This window comes from Citrus clementina, unplaced genomic scaffold, assembly GCF_000493195.1.
Source record: "Citrus clementina cultivar Clemenules unplaced genomic scaffold, Citrus_clementina_v1.0 scaffold_8, whole genome shotgun sequence".
NCBI lineage: Eukaryota > Viridiplantae > Streptophyta > Magnoliopsida > Sapindales > Rutaceae > Citrus > Citrus x clementina.
Window position 1 is genome coordinate 21,196,479 of NW_006262022.1, and position 17,183 is coordinate 21,213,661.

The 17,183-nt window shown below is 33.9% G+C and overlaps 2 protein-coding genes across 2 annotated transcripts; both read right to left on the bottom strand.

Annotated features, from left to right (window-relative positions):
* Positions 1 to 4,315: 4,315 nt before the first annotated feature.
* LOC18034333 (transcription factor FER-LIKE IRON DEFICIENCY-INDUCED TRANSCRIPTION FACTOR) lies at positions 4,316 to 5,581 on the bottom strand. Its single transcript, XM_024179910.1, has 4 exons — positions 5,093 to 5,581; positions 4,785 to 4,985; positions 4,531 to 4,704; positions 4,316 to 4,426 (listed from the first exon to the last, which is right to left on the bottom strand). The coding sequence occupies exons 1-4, from the start codon at positions 5,579 to 5,581 to the stop codon at positions 4,316 to 4,318; spliced, it is 975 nt and encodes a 324-aa protein (XP_024035678.1).
* A 5,313-nt stretch (positions 5,582 to 10,894) lies between these two features.
* Positions 10,895 to 12,176, bottom strand: LOC18034799 (transcription factor FER-LIKE IRON DEFICIENCY-INDUCED TRANSCRIPTION FACTOR). Its single transcript, XM_006424384.1, has 4 exons — positions 11,715 to 12,176; positions 11,379 to 11,579; positions 11,096 to 11,269; positions 10,895 to 10,999 (listed from the first exon to the last, which is right to left on the bottom strand). The coding sequence occupies exons 1-4, from the start codon at positions 12,174 to 12,176 to the stop codon at positions 10,895 to 10,897; spliced, it is 942 nt and encodes a 313-aa protein (XP_006424447.1).
* Positions 12,177 to 17,183: the final 5,007 nt, after the last annotated feature.

Genomic DNA, 17,183 nt, shown 5'->3' on the forward strand with positions numbered 1-17,183 from the left:
CGATAAAAAGCCGTGGAGTTAACCATAACGATGACCTGATTTTTGAACTTGTCAAAGTCTCTAGTGGCATTATACACATAATAAAATGGGTAGCGGCTGTATTCAGGATGTGGTGGCAGGTCATATTTTCCCCAACACACCGTATATTCTGTTGCGTTATTGGACAATTGGATTGAACTCTCATTTCCCGGGGCCACGCAATTTTCTGTTTCGTGGCAAATAACACAAGCCGATATGTCCGTGTCGTTTTGATTGCCCAGAATCAATGTCTTTCCCGTGCTTGGTGGAATTACTGAGAGAAGAAAAATGGCGATGGTTGCGGTCAAGATGTTCATGGCTCTTGCCTAATTAACAAAGCTAATATGTAATTCTTTGTATCCCTGTTTAATTAATTTGTACATATGCACAAATGTATGACAGCTTCCTTATATATATATGCATGCGGGTGTTCATTTTTCGGTTAAAAAAATTGTCATTAAAAAATGAACGTGCGTTAATTTTTCAAGAGTAAATCAATATAAATGCTTCATTTATTAACCTCGTCCGTACCCGTGGTCTTTGTAAGCCCCCCCAATGGGGGGGGGGGGGGGGCGTAGATTTGAGTATTATCACCAATAAAAATTGGTTTTAAAATTTTAATTCCCCTCTTTGTTTGTTAATGGGTAAGGAATAAATAGCACTACAGTAGTACTAAAATAAAAATAATAAATAACCTCTTCTGTAAGTTGTTAAAAACTGAATAAGTATTGTTAGGGTTGCTCATCAGATCGTGCGAAGTCGTGGTACAATGAGTTACAAGTATATTGTATGTGGAAAAGATCTATATCCATATTCAAATCAAGGGCCGATGTAATTAATTTTTATCGTTAACAAAAACAGTTAAACAGAGAAACAAAGGATTATATGCAAAGTAAATGTTAATAATATTCTCCCTAAGTCTCAATTCTATACCCAACTTAAGAGTTCTGAACATAATATATTGAAGCTCGTTTAAGACTCCAGAGCCTTGTGAAGTGACACAAGGTAACGAAACCCTTTTCCTCCACTTAAACAAATCCATCTGACAATAACTTAACTAATAATTAATTTGCAATATGACATTTTATTCCGGGAGCTGATTCCTAATTGCTGCATTAATTAACTGCCTCATGTCAATTTTTTTTTTTTGTATTCGAAAACTTTAACCGAGTCAGTGACTAGATGATGGGAAGAATAAGCAACAAACTATATCATAAACATCAAGAACTAATTATAAAGTTCACTCTAGGCCCATGATTGCTGAAAAACAAAAATGAGGTGAAAATCATTAAGTCAAATATGTAGGCAACGACACCAATACCAAAGTATACATTAGGACTACTGAGCATGGGAATGTAAAAAATATCCTCATCCCCTATTATGTTGTTCACTGAAGGCCAAGGCAGTCTTGATATTGTTCACTAGTTAGCTGGTCAAATCTGATGTTGCAACAGACACAAGGGCCCAAATAGTAGAAATAGAGTAGGTGTGTTTTGTTTAGTAGATTGTAGTTGGTGAGTCTGTTGAGTGGAATGTAGTAGGTATAGTTGATTATAATAAAAACCAACTTTCAATCAAATGTGAGTTTTCTTTAATACAAATTCTGGTTGTGAATTTGTAATATCTTCTTCTCTTTATGAGAACCTAAGTTAGAGCGAAATCTAATAAAACGGAAATCTAATAAAACGCTGTGTCAAAAATCATTTTCTTCACTCTCTCCATTTCTATCATTTTTATTTGAAGCATATTCAAAATAGAAAAACCTAACTTCAAAAACAAACAAATGGGCCTATAGACATCACTTTAGGCCCATTCCACTGCGATTTGGATTTTGGATTCACATGAATCCAAAAGTGTGGAGTTTCATTACTTTAAACAATTACATAGGGTTTTATCGATTCTTTACGTATAAATAAACTCGAACCAAGCTTTAATTTTTTTTTTTTCCCCCTTTCAAGATTCTTAAAATTAAACGGAATAGCAAGAAATAAACCAAATCTAAATTTATTGATATTAACCCGAATTTGATACGGATTGCATGCAACATTTTCTCTTGCTCATTTTTATTTGGAATAAAACTCAGAATAAAACTGCTTCACTACTTAATACCAATAGTGGGGAGGGATTTGCTCCCAGTTATTCTCGTCTTCTTCATTTGAACGATAAAAACTTGTATCATTAACCATAACGATGATCTGATTTTTGAACTTTTCAAAATCCCCTCTTGAATCATACACAGTATAAGACGGCGGTCCATATCCTCCGCCATATGATAGTTGGTCATATCTTCCCATACACACCATCTGTTCTGTTGCATTATTGGACAACTGGATTGAAGCAGTCTCATTTCCTGGGGCTATGCATTTTTTTGCTCCACGGCATTCAACACAACCTGTTATGTCCCTGTGGTTTTGGTTGATTAGAATCAATGTCTTTCCCGTACTTGATGAAATTACTGATAAAAGAAAAATGGAGATGGTTGCAATCAAGATTTTCATGGCTGTTGCCCAATTAAAAAGCCAAAATGTAATTCTTTGGTGCTCTCTCTAATTAATTTGTATATATGCATGCATGAATGTGCGACACTTTTATAATATATGTGCGTGTGTTTTCATTATCTTTCCTTTAAAAATTTTATCATAAAAAAAACAAACGTATGTTAATTTTTTAAGAGTTAATTAATATAGATGCTTCAGTTATTCAATTCTATTAAGCGTCATCCAAGCCCTTTGAAATGAGTCATTTACTTTTTATGCAGTTTCTACTTTTTCTGGGGGGGGGATAATAATTAACCTCTTCTGTACTCGTGGTCTTTGTAGCCCAATGGAGGAACATGAGGGGGCGTAGATTTGAGTACCATCTCTAATAAAGATTTGTGTTAAGATTTTAATTCCCAGTGGTAGATAGCAGTACTTATAAAAAAAAAAAAAAAAGTCTTTACTAACAAAGTGTTGGCTCCACTAGCAATAGAGTTTCCTTAAGTGATTTGACTGAGTTTGTTCTCCAGTTCCCTTCTCAGGGAAGTCGTCTTTATTGGGAGAACCTGTGCCTCCCGGTTCGAGCAGGAACTTCTAATCTGAGTTATGGTACGGGCTTAAAGGTGTCTCCCACAGTTGGGGCCCTCCCAGGATACCTCATGATTAATATCAAAAATATAAAAAATAAAAAGCCTTTTGTATTAGTTGTTAAAATTGTATAAGTATTGTTAGGATTACATTCAAAGTAAGGACCTGTCTATGGTACAGATTCTGTAACAAACATCTCCCGTCATCCCACCATCCGATTTTCTATTGTTCAGTTTCTCACTCCACATCCAACGGCTGATGCTGCAGTCTGTACCTTACAGATTCTGTAAGCTAGTCGAGTCCTCAAAGTAAATGTTAAAACTAATCTCTCAAGTCTCAATTCTGTACCTAAATTAGAGTTTTGAACGTAATAACATTGAAGCTCGTTTATTAATCCAGAGCCTTATATAGTGATATAAGGTGAAAAAGTCCCCTTTCCTCCACTTGAAGCGCCTCCAGCTGACAATAATTTGACTTAAGAAACAACTTAACTAATCGCATTTTAAAAGTACGTACAATTGTCAATCATTATCATCTGAATCTTCTAGCAAATTGGCAGGTGGTTGCGCTGCTGCTTAGAAAACAAGAGTCTTCTTTGTGTTTTCAATTGATAAATTTTTTTCTAATTTTCCAATTTTTCTGCTTTTTTATCTGACACTGCATATTCCGAATGACCTTGCAGAATCATTAGGGATGATGGCCGGCATAGCTGATAAGATACCCTTTGCTCAAGAGCAAGCTTGTTGTGTTAAAGAGACCGGACACTTCAATCTGCAAATTTTATCTTCTAAAAATTTTAATGCAATATTTCAAGATCAATTGTGATGTAACACCTAATGTTTTCTTTATCCTGGGAACTGATTCCGAATTGCCTAGCTTAATTTACTGCCCCATGTCAAGTCAAAAATAGCCAATCTATTTAACAATTTTAACCAAGTCGGTGACTAGAAGATGGGAAGAATGAGCAAAAAGCTGCATCACAAAACACCAAGAACTAATTACAAAGTTCACTATGCCGATGATTGCCGAAAAACAAAAATGAGGTGAAAATCATTAGGTCAAATTTATAGCTATGGACACCAATACTAAAGTATATATTAGGACTCCTGAGTGAGCATGGGAATGTAAAATCTCCTTAGTCCCTATTATGATCACTGGAGTCCCAAGGGAGTCTTGATATTGTTGTATAAGATTCACAATTGCCCAGCAAACAGGAAAAATGGAAACACATGCTAGGCAGACAAAGGTGTAATTAGGACTTGAAATCCTTGGTTCAGAAGAGCATTAGCCACCCACAGCTTCAAATTTGGCAACTGCATGCTAATTTGGTCGTTGTCTTTTGCCTGTTTCTCCAAACACAACTAATATAATGATCAGTTATCCAATTCCTATTACAAGACATGAAATTAATAGAAGCAGAGAAAAGGATATAAGATAGCTTAATTACATTCAAAGTAAATGTTAATACGAATCTCTCAGATTCTGCAACCAGATTGGAGTTTTGAACATTGAAGCTTGTTAGCGACTCCAGTGCCTTGTAAAGTGACGCAGCCACACCTTCCCCTTTGTTGCTCACCAGTTTCAGGTAAAATCCCCGTTCCTCCACTTGAAACACATCCATCTGAAAATAAATTAAGAAACAACTTAACTAATGTGTAATATTGGCATTTTAAAATTACATTTATTATTATCTGTATGAACCTGCATTATTATCTTCTTTCTGCTGTTGGTGCTGTTGCTTTGAATTTGAGTGTTCTTTGTGTTTTCAATTGATTCTTTCCAATTTTCTGAACTGCCTGACGATGCTTCAAGATCAGCAATCTCAGCTTTTAGGTTCTTAGCCGTCGTTTGCAGCTCTTGAACATACGAAACAGCATCCCTAACAATCGAGGCCTTATCCATCTGCTCATTAATCCCATGAACTAAACATGATCAGCAAGAATTGTCAAATGAGGATACTAGCTTTGCAAGTTGCAACTAAGTGGTATGATCACTTGCATATATAGTACCTTAGTAATGTTAGGAACCAATGCACGCAATTGATAGAGCTTCTCCTTCATCTTGCCTCTCCTCTTCTGCTCCGAGATCAGAGTTCTTGATCTATGATCACCCTTTGGTTTCTTACTACTTGCATCGATGATTGTTGTTGTTCTAGCCGCACCAGAAGCATCATTTCCATCATTATCTTCGTCATAATGATCACCCTCCTTCACGTCCCCACCAATTTTCAAACTTGACAATGTTGATGAGTTAAGAACAAAATTATTATGATCAGTCACCTCTGTGCTTTCGGCAGCACTGAGATCAAACAAATGACTATCTGGGGTTGTGGAACTATCATCACAACATCCACTAATGACTCTACAATCAAAAGTAGCAAAGGGATCTTCATTTTCTCCTCTTATTAGATCAATAAATTGATCAAAGTTTTGATCATCAATAAAGTCGTGCAACTCAAAGTCATTGCTCTGCTTCAGAGGATTTCCAAATGCATCCATTTTTTTTTTCTTTGGCCAAAATTGATTGTTAGTGATCATATTGATCTTAGTGCATGATTTATACGATTTATCCGTGTGAATGGAATCTTACCCGGATTTATTTTTTTCTTTTTAACTTTGTAAGTATTAATAATATTAAATGGGGTTTAAATAATATATATATATAGCATACAAAACAAAAACAAAAAAAAAAATCTTGACTTATAACCAGTTTGTTACTTTCATGTTGCCCACAAAATCTTATACACTGCTTTGATCTGGGTGATTACAGCAAATCTTCGTTTTCCTTTGAAAAACGTTTTAATTAATTAAGTATAAAGTGTAGGTCTTGTCTAATATATTTTCTAGCTATGATATAATTATAAGTTGTAGCAGAACTATACTATAATCATGTAAATTTAGTCTCTTGGTGTACTGATCTCAATTTCTATATACAAAAAGTTAACACATGTACATCTCTCTTACGACATTCATCTTGCATCAAAATTCCAACATATTTGCGATTTACTACTGATCAAGTTCTTTCTTTTCTCCTATATATTTACATGTTTAGGGTCTAAATCTTTTAACAGATTAGAAGAAAATTTATCCTACTAAATTTTGAGTGTGAAAGGAATAAAATACCAAAACATATTGGTTTATGGGTACGTTCTCCCTTAGATGGAATCAATGGAAAGATCACTGACTACCCAATTTACATTCAAGTTTGTTTTATTATAATAGTTTCTGGTTTTCACTTGTGGTGTGTCAGATTCATTTGAGTTTAAAGTTATATGGAGAAAAAATATTATTTTACCCTTAAAAAATGTAGATTTGATAACTACTAATTAAAGTTATAATGTGTATGTTTTGAAATATATATTTTTTTTAAATATGGAGATTAACTGATTAATTGACTTTTTAAATGAACTTTCTATTTGATGACTACAAGTATCTAATTTTATTTTTATTAAAATAAAATTGGTCTTTTAGGAGATATCCGATAAAAAATAAAAAAATAAATGAAATGAGGAATATCACTTTTGTGTAGCATTCCTTTTCCTAATAATTTTTTGTTTTTTGGTGGAAATTTCGCACCTTCACTGGTTGCAGCTGCTTGATAATTGTCAAATAAATGCATGATCTTATGAAATTCAAAAATTCTTGTCCTAGATCATGCTACAGAGTCAACCTCTCTTGACCTCTTGATGTTGATGATTTGGAAAATATAAACACGGGAGGCATGCATGTAGCCGGCATCTCGTTACCAGCTGCTAATTTGGTCATCATGTGTCTCTTAACATTAAAATGTAAAAGCACAGTCACTAAGCCTTAACTAATCATTAATTAATTTGTTTCAGCTACCTTGCATCAGCTCTAAGGTAGAGCAGCCCTTAAAGCCGTTGGATGCACTCTGTCATAATTGTTTTAAATTCAAGTACAGTTATCCAACGGTTCTGGTGGCTGCTCTACCTTGGAGTTGATCTAAGGTAGCAGCTGCCTAATTTCAAAGAGTTAAACTGATACTTAACTAGTTACACGATTTATGTCTGTCCAAACATACCATTGGATGAAATGGCAATAAATGTCCACTGCACACCCGTGTTAGTTTTACAAGATGCCATGAAGCTGACAGTTTCACACTTATTTTTAATTAATTTTTCGCATCCCGTTGCTGAGTTAATTTATTCATTCTCTTTAATTAAGCTATTGAATCATTTTATCATGATCTGAATTTTTTCAGAGTAAATATTTATGTGCTAATTAGTAAAAAATTAATAAAGTTAAACTATTATATACATATATTATTTTTAAAATATGTATGACGTGAAATTTTTAAAAATTAAGGAGAATTCTTACTAACAAAAAAATTGTAAACCATATTTGAGGTAACCTCAAATCTCAACACATAGCCAGGTATGATGCTGAGTAGAATTCAAAACTCGGCGACTACTTTCAAAATTCTAATCAACTTGGAACATTTTAACATGGGCATGGAGATTGCATAATCGCATAGTTGATAATATACTCAACTTAGTGAGAATTAGAAACTTTTTAAGTGGGTCGAGGCCTGGTTTATGTATTCACAACCGTTATTCCTGATCTTTACCTAAAATTCAAATCAGATGAACTCAAAATTTGTAAAATCAACCAATTTGAGCCCTTACTAATTAATTTGTTGTCGCTTATTAGACCATTCACCTGAAAGGTTAACTTCACAAAATATGGATATGGGCGGTGATATTACAACACCCACCCTTTTTGGAATGACACCCAACAATTTTATCTTAGAAAACTTCTACACAAGGATATTCTTTCTTGTGGTTTCAATGATGTAGAAAAGTCAGAGTTCAGCACATGCATGTAGCATCCAAATTTCAAAAGGTTAGTACCGAAAGCATGCGATTTATCAAAGTCCACCAAACAAATGAAGAAAGATGGAAAAGTTGTAAATTTGTCAAATTGAGACAAATGGGCGTCATTGAAAAATTGCTTAGGTTAGGTGGAATAGTGTAGGCTTGAAGTCTATAAATTGAAGTCATTTCTTTATTTTATTACATTCCAATATTAAGATAAACAATTCAAGTGAAGAATTGTTGAGAGAGTGAGCAATTGGAGAGTGTGTGTATTTGAGAGGTTTTTTCTTTTAAGTGTATGAGAGTACTAGGTGTATTTGGGTTTAGGGAAGTGAGGTTTCTTTACTCAAATATTATACTCTAATAATTGTTAATAATGCAATTATTTTCTCTTGCTCCGTGGACATAGGCAAAATTGTCGAATCACGTAAAGTTCCGTGTCCTTTATTTTTTTAATGATTATTTAGTGAGCTTGATTCCGCATTCCAGGCACAACAAGTGATATCAAAGCAACAACAAGATTGATTTTAATAAGAGCATCCATAACTTCGCGCCTCCACGTGCTGAAGTTGATTTTCCCATCAAACTTTTCAAAATTGATATTCTGACCTCCTATAACAAGTGTTGATTGGCGATGTGACAAGTCTCATCTCCCACCTGAAGTGTCTCCTAGAATAGTCTAGGTAGATCTCTCCCACTTCTAGAAGTTTCACATTCTACTATTTTCTCAATAAACTATTCACACCTTAGAGATCAGTACATATGGAAAAATGCACCAAGAAAGTTCCCAAGAAAGACTGGAGGAGTCACATCGATCCCACTTAAAACCTAGTCTCCTTAGGCTCTTATCGCATTTGTGACAGAACTTTCCTAGACATGCACAAATCTATACTACTGCACGAGCTATTGATCCTTCCAAGTATAAAATGTTGGCTCCACCGTATTTGTGAACAGTTCCGTATATGTCAACAGTTCCGTATATGTCAACAGTTCCGTATATGTGAATAGTATTGTTACCCCAAGTACGAATAGCTGGCTCTGATACCACTTGTTGTGCGTGGAATGTGGAGTCAAGCGCACCAAATAATCATTGAAAAAATAAAAGACAGAATTTTATGGGGTTCGGCAATTTTACCTACGTCCGCAAGAGTAAAAGAAAATAATTGTATTACCAACAATTTTTAGAGTACAATATTTGAGTAAAGAAACTTCACTTCCTAAAACTCAAATACACTCAGTACTCTCACACACTTGAAAGGAAAAATCTCTCAAATACACGCACTCTCCAATTGCTCAGTGTCTCAACAATTCTTCACTTGAATTGTTTCTCCTAATGTTGGAATGCAATAGAATGAAGAAATGGCTTCAATTTATAGGCTTCAAGCTTGCACTATTCCACCTAACCCAAGCAATTTTCCAATGGCTCCCATTTGTCTCAATTTGACAAATTTGCCAACTTTTCCATTTTTCTTCATTTGTTTGGTGGCCTTTGATAAAGTGCATGCTTTCGATACTGACCTTTTGAAATTTGGATACTACATACATGTGCTCAACACTGACTTTTCAACAATTCTCCACCTCGGTGAAAATTTGTCCAAATTTGAGTCGACTACCAACGAACTGTTATCCCCAAAGTAATCATTTATTAAGGATCCAAAACGGTTATGTTGCTTTTGATTACGTAGGCAGTCCTGAACATGAACATTACCCGCTATTGCTCTCCTTTTATCAGCTTCTGTTGCAAACCTGAACATGAACATATTTTCCCCCATGGTATCTACCTTCACTTCTCTGATTGTCTGCCATGCTTGTTGCATTGCTAACTTTAACCCCTCTTTGTTTACATTTTTATTTGTCAACACTTCACCCACAAGGCATCCAGCAACTGTCTTCTCTTCTTTGGACTTCATTCCACTCTTAAAAGACACTTTGCCTTCCTCACCTCCTTTAAGGGTTATAGCTTTACATTTTCGAATCAACTCCTCTGTATCCATATTGAACTTTCTTTTACCTCTACTTCAGATCCACACCAGCCTTAACTTAACTACTCACCAACTCGCTATTTTGAGCTAAGGAGTTTTTACAAACCTCCTCAGCTAGAAAGAAAGAAGATTTTGGAAAGATAAACCCAACCAGTAGGTAAAAAAACGAGAGTCCTAAAGACTCTATTCACCTTCCATTCTAAAGTTTTCAGAGAAAACTTTGAGAAGGAAAAACGTCCATTATAAAAATAAAAAAAAAGTTGGAATGTTAGTTGAACTTACATGGGTGTCCATTGATTATTTATTCTAAAATAATTGTTCTTTTGTCTTAGCTCTAATGTCTTTAATTGTTGTCACATTCTCTAATTTTAGCATAGATTTTCAGGCTTTAAAATCATCCAGGCAAAAAAATAAATAAATAAATAATTTGCAGCCATGGCTGTCTTCCATTAGTTGTTACATTTTCTGATTTTGGTCCTGCTGAAGTGGTTAAAGTGCTGGAATAATTAGGACCCAATTAATGGGATATATGGCATAATTAGGCCTAAATTGGTTAAAGTTTTGGCCAAATGACATCTTTTTTATATGAAATATGCCCTACAAATCATTACACAAGCTTCCTTATAACCTTGTGAGAAAAGTTTATCTTAGACATACGAGATAACAAGAATCTGAAACAATATAGAAGTTTGCTTTTGATTCAAAACTGCAGTTGTTGATTTTTCTCAAACATTACAAAAGTTTGTAAGTGATTGTATCATTATTCAAAATAAAATCTGACGAACACATAAAAAGTTCACTCTGCCCTTTTCCGAACAAGTACTCTAAAATGAGCTCAAAAGCATTAGGTGTATTTGCAGCTAATTAAAAACACCAGCAAAGCATTAGTGTTGGGGATTCTCGTGCGTGCATGGAAATAAAAAAAGCTCCATACGATGATCCCTGAAGTTCCGCAATTATTACTCTAATGGCAATCTTGATATTGCATGGATATGCTAGGTAGAAAATGGCGTTACAACATCAAATCCTTGATTCAGAAGAGCACCAGTCACCCACAGCCTCAAATTTGGCAAGTTCATGTTTTGTTCACAATCTTTTACCTGTTTATTTTTTTTTGCCAAAGGCAATTGGTCATCAGTTACCTGTACTTTTGAAAAACAAGAAACAAAACAGAGAAAAGGAGGAGATGGGGTTACATTTAAATTAAATGTTAACACCAGTCTCTCAGGTTCTGTAGCAAAATTGAAGTTTTGAACATCGAAGCTCGTCAAGGACTCAAGAGCCTTGTAAAGTGAAACAGCCACACCTTGCCCTCCGCTGCTTACCAATCTCAAGTAAAACCTTCTTTCCTCCACTTGAAATACATCAATCTGAAAATTAAAAAAAAATAAATAAATAACTTAAACTAATTTTTAAATTAATGGCATTCAAGAATAATTTTCGGACAATTCAGTTCACTGATATTGTGTATATATGAACCTGCATTATCTTCTTGCAAATTGGCTGTAAGTTGCCGCTGAGAACTTGAGTCTTCTTTGGCTTTTGAATTGGCTCTTGATTTTTTTCTGATCCAGCCATGGAATATTCAAGACTGGCAATCTCAGCTTTTAGCTTCCTAACCTGCATTTGCAGCTCTTGCAAATACGACACAGCATCTCCGATGATCGAGGCCTTATCCATCTGCACATTAAACCCATCAAACATCATTAAAAAAATTCAACCAAAAAAATTACAATCTTCACGTACATTTTTTTCTAAATGCGCACATGGCATAACATGTTTAAAAGCTCCGGACAGATACGTGCGTATACGTACCTTACTTATGTTCGGAACCAGTGCACGCAATCCATAGAGCTTCTCCTTCATCTTTCCTCTCCTCTTTCGCTCCGAAACCAAAGTTCTCGATCGATCAGCTTTCTTGTTCCTAGTGCTTGCTGTAGTCGCGGTTCTTGTTGCGCCTGAAGAATCATCTCCATTATTTTCTTCCTCCCGGTGCTCTCCCTTCATGTCCCCATCTAAATCCGGGAATGATGAGTTAAGAACAAAAGTAAGATCGTCAGACACCATCGTACCTGCCGCTGTACCGTTAAAATGACCAAACACATCGTCCTGTGCGGAACCAATGAATTGGGTGTCGGCGAAACATCCGTTAATGAGATCACAATCAAAACTGGCAAGTGGGTCCTCGTTTTCGCCTCGAATAAGATCAATGAATTGATCAAAGTTTGGATCGTCAATGAAAGCATGTAATGTGAGAGGGTTTCCAAATTCATCCATTGCTAATTTGATGGTGATCAGAGTTTTTTTTTTTTTTTTTTTTTAATTTCTTGCTAAACAATATTGGCACGCTACATTGTTATATATAGATTGTGAATAACTAAATGCAAATTTAATAATTTTATTTATTTGTTTTTTATTTCAAATTCTGTGTGAAAGGAATCATACAGTGGGATCTGTGACGTTGGAAGGTTTTAATAACAAATTTAACTCATCCAGATAATTTATTGTATGTATATATCTTGAAATGACAGAACTCAAGTAAAATAATTAAGAAACTTTGTTTGATCTCCACAGAATTGATTTATTTATTTATTTTAACTTATGAGTCGTGTATCTACTTGATATTAATAGAAATTTATTGTATTAATTTAATCCAAATCTTGAGTGTGGAAGGGATCAAAAGGGAGTTTATAATGATTGTAACGAGTTCGCTGCTTTATTATAAAAGCCTTAAGAAATATTTTGCTCACGAAAAGCTCTAGTTAGAGGAGGATCCAGGTTCATCCTAAACCAATAAATCTGAGAGAGTAAAACAGTAAAATTTATTCATAAATAAGTTAATTTTGATTTTAACTCCTTGTGTGTTTCCGGAATTTTTTTCTCTGGGCTCAAACGTATAGGTCAATTCTTCTACTTATCAGTTTAAGAATGGTCACTATCAAAGAATTTTAAGAATCAATAATTCTAATTACATTCTTTTCAACTTCTACATCATCGATCTTATATTTTTTGTTTATGTCAATTGTGAAAAATAAGCATGGAGGCGTGCGGCATATCTCAATAGTTTGATCATCACTCATCAGAAATGTGACTTTATTTAACGAGAAACAACCAAGTCAAAAACTTCACGTAAATATTTAATTAAGTAAGCTTCGAAATATATATATATATATATATATATATATATATAATGCATGTCAGCTACCTGAATAATGCTTAGTTCTTTCTGGGGAAGGGGGAAACTGAGACTAGATTAAGAATAGATAATTAATGATAAGATCAACTTCAACGCTCAGATAAGCTGTAGTGTTTTAAAACTCTTAACAATATTTAAATAGCTTGATTGATTGAAGAACCAATATTTCTAAATATCTTTTTTAACTTCTTTTTCGTCTCTTAGTGTCAATTTTTTTCCCCCTTAATCCCAACTTAATTGTGACATATTATTTGAGATTTTGTTAAACCCCAGGTCTTTTCATGTCAACACACCAGACCAAATTTTGAATAATGAAGTTCAATCAGGTGTGACAGCAGAGCGCGTGCTCAAGCTTCCCTTGGGGCAGCTGAGCTATGGAGCCCGCAGTCCCCTAATGGGAGCTTGACACGTGTGCAGTCGGTCATTATAAGGTGTGCGACTTTACGCATGTGATCACCTCACCTAAATAATAATCACGCATAATTGTACAAAGTTGTAGTATAGTCATTTTCGGCACGTCATTACAAGTTGTTAAAATATCCACTTAATTAATACAATACCATTTTCATGGAAGCATGAAGAACAACAATAATTTGCTTAAAAAGTTAAATAATACATATACTAAATCTCTCAAGTAATATTCAAAAAATTTACATCTCAAGCGTTAGTTAATGTGACTCTCATTTATTAGATAATGAACAATTTTCTAACTTATGAATTAACTCAAAAAAATTCTAGTACACCTGAATTGATAATGGATGTTTAATTATAAGATCGACTCCAGCTCAGATAAGCTATAGTGTTCTCTAATTACATATTATATGCGCAAAGAATCTATTGAACCTTAATGAAATTGTTTTTAAGTTATTATATTTAATTGAATGTGTGCTACAACAAATATATATGTATGCAAAACATGCGATTGCACGACGAGGGCACGTGTTCAATGCAAATAGCCACATCCCACTCGCATGTATTCATACTTGAATCCTCAAATCCAATACGTATTATATTTCTTTATACATACCAATCACGATGGGACAAGTGCTAAGTCAAAATGTTTTCAATTTTTAGCCGATTTTTGGAGGCATGACATCATGAATTAGTTTGAAAGAACTTTCACTCAATAGTGTTTATAAAATTATTATAGTGTAAAAAAAAAAAAAACTACTAAACCCTGAACCTTTACTAAAAAATAATTTTTATAAAATTGAACACTCAATTATTGTGCTTCAATGAAATTATTATAGTCAAATTTGTTTGGGTAATTCAATCAGATAATAGTGTATTGAATAGAAATTTTTGTTTTTTTCTCTCTCTAGTTTTTTTTTTTTTTTTTTTTGGGTGAATTGTTACATCAAAACTTGATTCCAACCGATGAAACTATTATTGTATATTAAAAATAAATTGAGATTACTATGGCATTAGAGATCACACTGCATGAACTTGACATGATATATTCAAAAAGTTTTCATATCATTCCCTTTTGTTAAATTAGGCTATTCTAACTAATGTCGTGTTAGATTTTCTAAATCTTACAAATTCGGGCCTCATAATTGGAAGGAAATCATTTTATGATTTTATAACATAATTAATTAACCATCTAAAAATATGGATACACAAGAATCGCCACGGATAGATTTATAGATATATGCACCTTCTAGACAAACTAAAGGGAGAAGAAAGACGTGCGACAACAGAAAGCTCCTGAGAGCTATATTTCCAGTGAAAGAAGCAAATGGTTTTGGTATGCAAATCAAGGGAAGGGATCGAGGAGAAGCTTCGAGAAAAAGAGATTTTGTGCTTAAAGCAAATAAAAAATAAAAACGATTTTAACTAACAAACCCAACTTATGAGTTTCCCTAAATGCCGAAGCTCTGTGACTGTTACTAATACAATGTTCGACAATTTTGGGTTTATTTGTTGCTATCTATGAGCATGGGTCTAATGGCAACGATTCTTTCTACTTGGTTCTTTTCTATACACTATCCCATTTAATATCTCACGTTACATTTTATCTTTATTTTGAGCACAAATGGGCTTAGCCCCACGAATTAGTTCTTTTGCAACGCTTTTCTTTTTCTTTTTGAGCTTGGTCCTCAGTCCTCACTTTCATATTATCTTCTTCAAATCTAATATGGAGTCCAGCATTATTAAGCCAAGAGTTTTTATTCAAATTGCCCACATGTATGACTCTTATTTTAGAGAGTTTTTAAAGTGTACATAAGAGGTATTATATCCAATTAACGCATGTATATCATGTATGTATTTATTTTTCAAAAATCACCATATAAATAATATAATATTCAATAGAAATACGCATATCGTGTTGGGAAAATATGCTCTTTAAAAGCATATGTGTTTATTTAATTGTAATAAACAATTTTTCTGATTAATAAAATAAATGAGGTATTTTATTCAAATATCTTAATTGCATTAATACTTGTATTAAAGTCCATTTAATCATATTATATGTATTTATGTGATCACCATGTGGATTCACAGAAGACATAAATACAAGTTATCTTATGATTAAATAAATTTAGTTCGCAGTTGATAAATAAAGTTGGGCACTTTATTTAGGTATAGACTGTAATAAATTCATTGAATGATTTGTCTTAATCATGTATGAATTTATTGATGTAGTACGACTACATTGAACAGGATCACATATGAGATTTAATTAACTTTGTAATAACTGTCAGACTTATTAAATCTCATAGGCATTGATTTTACTGTAATCTTAATCTTGAGTTAATTATGATTTCATGATTGTAATTGTTATTCCATTTGAGTTACCAATGGGCATGACACATACTTGTAGTCTAGATTACCCGGTATCTTGGTGGGAACAATTATGAGTATTGGAGTTATGGATTAACAATATAGAATTTGTACAACACATCTCTTGATGGGTTTTCGGTACTTGATCATAGAATTCTCTGGCCAGAGTGTGTCAACATATTTAGTATGTTGAAAATGATCATTAGAGAAAACCAGTAAGGATCAAGGAATAAGATGTTATTAAATTGATTGGACAGTTGAGATATCAATTTAATTAACGATGTGGTACAAAGGATTGTGCAGTAAAGAAATCAATGTGGCTTGGGACGAATTATTATTCGAGCATACAATTATGGAAGTCAGTTCCAATCTTTTAGTGGAGTAGATTTGGAATTAAATAATTGGGCTAGTTTAATTACAGGCCTAATTATTGTAGCCACTATTGTATGTTCCCAAATGATCCCCGGGTTAGCTCATTTAATTGATTGCACCACTGCTGGACTAATAAGCAAGATAACTAGCTATTTGGGTCAAAAGCCTAAATATATCATTTAGTGGGAGGCTCCATTTAATAAGCTTATGTGTAAGGGGCCTTATGTTATTTTACATGGTGGGTCCCCTATTGAAAAAGCAAATAACGTGGGTTTTGATTTTTCATTATTTGGAGCCTAGGGTTTTCACTAAAGGGAGATATATAAGGCTTATTTTCCCAAAAAGGAGAGGGAGAAGCCACTTTATACAAATCAGAGAATAAGATTTTTCTCTCCATTATTGAGAGAAAAATTTTCTCGTGCTAGTTGCTTTGGTAGTGATAAAGGCGCCCACACGTCAAGTGCAGATCGAACCTGAGTCATAACCTAGAAGATCATTGGTGACAGTTCGTGATCTAGCAAGCGTGGTGGCGACGGATCGTGATCTAACAGGAGTGGTGGTGGCAGATCGTGATCTAGGAGCCTAAATCACTTCAGCGGAAAAAGCAAACTCAGATTTACAAGGTACGATTTCTAGAATACGAATTCTTATATATTATATGAGAGCGATCTTCAAAAGGTTTTATAAAAATTTAAAAACCTGATTTTTCCCCAACAATTGGTATCAGAGCCATCTCATATTAATATATAAGAATTTCGTATGAAATCATTCTTGAAATTTATGTATTAGAGTGGCACAATTTATTCAGATATATATTAATTGTTTAATATATGAATAAAGCATGTTTTGGTTTGTCTTAATTCATGGTTAGATTTTCCGTTGTATTTTTCGTTTGGATCTGTAACAAGATGGGTGGTTTTTTATCACCATGT